The sequence below is a fragment of the Oncorhynchus nerka genome, linkage group LG21 (assembly GCF_034236695.1).
Source record: "Oncorhynchus nerka isolate Pitt River linkage group LG21, Oner_Uvic_2.0, whole genome shotgun sequence".
NCBI lineage: Eukaryota > Metazoa > Chordata > Actinopteri > Salmoniformes > Salmonidae > Oncorhynchus > Oncorhynchus nerka.
Window position 1 is genome coordinate 21,407,405 of NC_088416.1, and position 4,023 is coordinate 21,411,427.

At 42.7% G+C, this 4,023-nt stretch overlaps 1 protein-coding gene across 1 annotated transcript; it reads right to left on the bottom strand.

Moving 5' to 3' along the window:
* Nucleotides 1–399: 399 nt before the first annotated feature.
* Nucleotides 400–3,080, bottom strand: LOC115104080 (zinc finger protein 391-like). The gene is made up of 2 exons (XM_029625262.2): nt 2,730–3,080; nt 400–2,590 (listed from the first exon to the last, which is right to left on the bottom strand). The coding sequence occupies exons 1-2, from the start codon at nt 2,812–2,814 to the stop codon at nt 2,091–2,093; spliced, it is 585 nt and encodes a 194-aa protein (XP_029481122.2). The 5' UTR covers nt 2,815–3,080; the 3' UTR covers nt 400–2,090.
* Between the last annotated feature and the right edge of the window lie 943 nt (nt 3,081–4,023).

Consider the following 4,023-nt stretch of genomic DNA (forward strand, 5'->3'; position numbering starts at 1 on the left):
CATTGCACGTTTCTCTAAAGATAAATCATATCAAGCCTAAACTGTGCGATATAGTAGGGAGTTGCAGTTTACAACAGGCCAAAATACATTGTTTGGCACAGAAATCGTGGTAATTAACTTCTATGACCATAATCCATTACGTGCCTACTTGTCCCGCCTGTGTTTTTCGCTACGTTAGGTTAGTGTGGGGGCAGAGAGAGAGAGTGTGCGATCAAGAGCGAGAGAGAGCAGTTGCTTCACGAGATCTCTACCCGAAAATACATGATCTAAGTCATTGATAGTTGGTATTCAGCAGTCATAAAAGTATGCGTTATTTACTTTGAAGAACTACTAAAATAGTAATTGTCAGAGCTCTAGAGATGACTTGGAATTAAATAAAGCCATCAAATAAAACAGATATACACAACTTAAATATTTTATTAAACTAAAGTCATGTAAATACATTGTTAATAAGTGGTAAGCAGTATCATGTGACTTTAATTGTTTTATTCTGGTGTTACAGCATTCAACCCACAATGCATTTAATGTTTTTTTTTTTTTTTACGAACCGAAACTAAACCGACCTCAAAAAGCACTTATCACTCAGCACTACAAGCTGCGGGCGCATCTACAAGAGACAAAGCACAATCAAAATGGGAAGACGCTACGATACTTAAGGAATCTGGCAGAGGGGCTTAAACAGTGTTTGCCTCCCAAGATATCTGTAGAAAAGCAAAGAACAATCCTGCAAACACCAGTATGTCTCAAATCTATACAACCCTGCCCCTCAACCCCCCCCACCCATCCCTTATTAGAATGCCCCTCCCTTCAATATTTTATGTTCCAACAAAGTATTCTGTTAGGCATGGTGATATGAGCAGAAACAATATTCCTGATGTCCAATCAGATGCTCCACATCCATTTGACTTATCCGGAGGTCAAACAAGACAAATAAAACAAACCAAAAAGTGTGTTTCATCAATGTGGTATTTCTCTACTTCCCATGACACTTGAAAACCCAGCCTGCACAATCAGCACGAGGGCGAGATTCCCATTCTTTCCCCCACTTTATCTTCGTAGACTTGTGTCAGGAATGGTCCTAGGGCAGACATGGATAGGATGTAGAAAAACCCAAGAGGGCCATGTCATCGTCACACAGCTTGTGCTAGTCATCAACTAGAGGTCCGTAGGCTTGTGATTCAGTAAATTGCACGATGTTCCGAATTGTTCTGAATCTGTGGTTCTTTATAAAAAAAACAAAGGTCTACCAATGTAACAATACCTTTATCAAACTTATTATTTGACTGTTTAAAGGAGGTATTTATGTTGAGTGAAAAAATTAAAATACTGTCAAGTGAGGACTGTAAATAGTGAATTGCATGAAGAAGGTAAAGAGAAATACCAGGTTCTTTCCACATTCAGAGGTAAGCAAAACAAAGGTTTTGCTATTGACTCCAGCAGTCTGTCTCTCTCCCCCTTTACCTTGGGTACATACGCCCTTTGAAATCGAGTCACTGCTTGTAGCACTGGGAAGAAGATGAGACAACGCTTCTGCCACTGAAAGATACAATTCTCACAAATCAGTGTAATGTTCATTGAAGTTGCAGTCCACAAAAGCCAAGATCATGGCCTCCGGTATAGCAAATAACCTTGATGTGAAATAATAAAGCACAAAGAGACCAGTTTGATATTCCAAAAACGTAGAAAAGTATATTGAGAAAAGTGAAAAGATCACTTAAAAATTTAACTTCGTTGTTTTGTTGTGAGCGCCACTGTCCCATGCTATAGAGAATGTACAAGGTCGATACATACTAAACACAACTACCAGCGAGATCCAATCCCAAATCATTACAAAGTATTTACCTTGTCGCCACATGTAAGAAATCAAAATGGTGGTAACAATTAAGAAACAGCAGTCAGCAAAACTGTACCTGGAAAAAATGCCCCCGATTCCTGACTTACGGCACTTAAAAGTGAACTCAAATGTATGAACTCGAGTACCGGTGACCCTCCTGCTACTGAAAGGCTATATGTGAGATATGGACTGAAGATAGACTTTGATTCCAAATTCTCCTTTTTTTTTTTTGCTTTAATCTTCCAATTCCATCTGCTCAAGACTTTTTCCCAGTGTGTGTTCGTAGGTGCGCCTGTAGCCGGGATGCCTGGGAGAAGTGTTTCCCGCACTCGGAACAGCAGATTGCTGTCGTCGTCGCCAGTGCTGTGCTGATATGAGTCTGCTGGTGAGCTTTCAGGAGCGGCGCTCGGCTGAACTTCTTGCCGCATTCTTTACACTCGTAACCCTTCCTGCCTTTGAGAGGCACGGTCTTCACCTTTGAGTCCAGCGTCGTTGTCCCTTTGTCTTCCTTCTCTTCCTTCTCTTCATCCTCTTCGTCTTCTTCCTCCTCCTGTGAAACAGCAACCTTTTTCTTGGGAGGAGCTGGGCAGCTCTGGTTAGGCGATTCTGTGTTTTGCCGGCGCACAGCTGATCTGCCAGGTGAAGCGTCGGGGAGCAGGGGGATGGTTTCCATGGTGTTCTCGTCTTCCTCTAGGAGCTGAGCGGGGAGTGTGAGGAGCCGGTGAAGCATCGACGGAGACCTGAGGGACTCCTCAACTGAAACACAGATGGAGGGATAGAAATAGACAAAAGTGATGAAGATTATAGGCAATAAAGGGTGACAGACTTAAGAGTAAGTGTGCACATAACTGGCCATGTCACGTAGGGACATCATTTCAGTAGTTCCCATGCGCACCTGTGGCTGTGGTGTTTATGGAAGCAGGAGGGTCTTGCGGAGTGTCCAAGGTCGAGGAGAGGACTTCCATGTCCTCCAGAGGCATCCACTGGGGGTCTTGCAGGGGGATGGTGGGGGTGGGCTCCAGGTTCTCACGGATCAGGGCATTCAGACTGGGGAAGGAGCCCACAATCCCCAGCCCAGATCCCCCGGTCCTCTCCTCACCCCCTTTCCCTGAAGCCAGCTCTTTGATTTGCCACAGGTCGCTGCACCACTTCTGCCCAAACACCTTGTCCAGGATGGGGACCCAGTCCTGGGCTACGGTCAGGACAGCCTGCCTTGTCACTGTCTATACAGAGAGAGGGAGAGAGCGACAAAACTGAGAACAAGACAAACCTGAACTGGAAAACAAATACAATTCATACGGGCTGTGGTCCAGACAGCTTTCTTGTCGCTGTCTGCACAGAGAGAGGGGGAGAAAGAGATTAAAAACTTGAACAAGACAACTGAACTGGAATAAACGTGCAAAAGGCGTGCACGTTTGTTTGTACATCATTGCACCTGAAGAAGTTAACAATTTCAGTGATTATTTCCATCACTATAGAAATCCGTTCTAATGTCATACATTTTAATATTGATCAATTTTACAAAAATGCTTCCATTAAGAGACCCAAGGCAATATACATACACATAGGACATGTTTGTTTGCTTATACTGAACCAGCTTAATAATATCTAAACAGTATTACCAGCACAAGTATAAGACTGGACTCTTAGAGTAGAGGGAAACCTATATCTGCTGTACATGGCATGACGCCATATATACTGTAACAAATTGCAGGGGCTTAACTGGAGCAACTATTTGGCACTGACACAGTTAATAGTTAACTGTAACAGGTGAGCTTCAGCTCCCATTTTGACAGCTACTAAATAGGTCAATTGACCAGTTCAACTGAGACTGGTGTTGTGTGCAAGGCATGGTTTATAACATGGTTAAGAAACACATTAACATTTTTATTTAGAAAATGGGGCCTCAGAGCTCTGGTTAGTCCATTTTGACTCCTATTCAAAATGTTTTTTGTGCATGTTTTACAGTCTGACTTCTTGGCCACAAGCTTATTTTCAGCACCAGAAATGAAGGGAACACTTGATTTGTTTCAACTGATACTTGTTAAGTGTTTACTAAGACATAACATGGTCATTATGTGTACTTTCTAGCAAGTCAAAGAATTCAACACAATTGGTAACCAGCTGGTATGTACTGGCACTTGTTTCAATGTAGAATGACTCCCAAAATAACCTTCATTATTAGGTCA

What these genes read in the sequence shown, in the direction of transcription:
- LOC115104080 (XM_029625262.2), bottom strand. Translation starts at nt 2,814, where the DNA reads ATGCCTCTGGAGGACATGGAAGTCCTCTCCTCGACCTTGGACACTCCG. An exon ending in CATAAACACCACAGCCACAG is followed by an intron (nt 2,591 to 2,729) that starts GTGCGCATGGGA and finishes TCTGTGTTTCAG; the next exon opens with TTGAGGAGTCCCTCAGGTCT.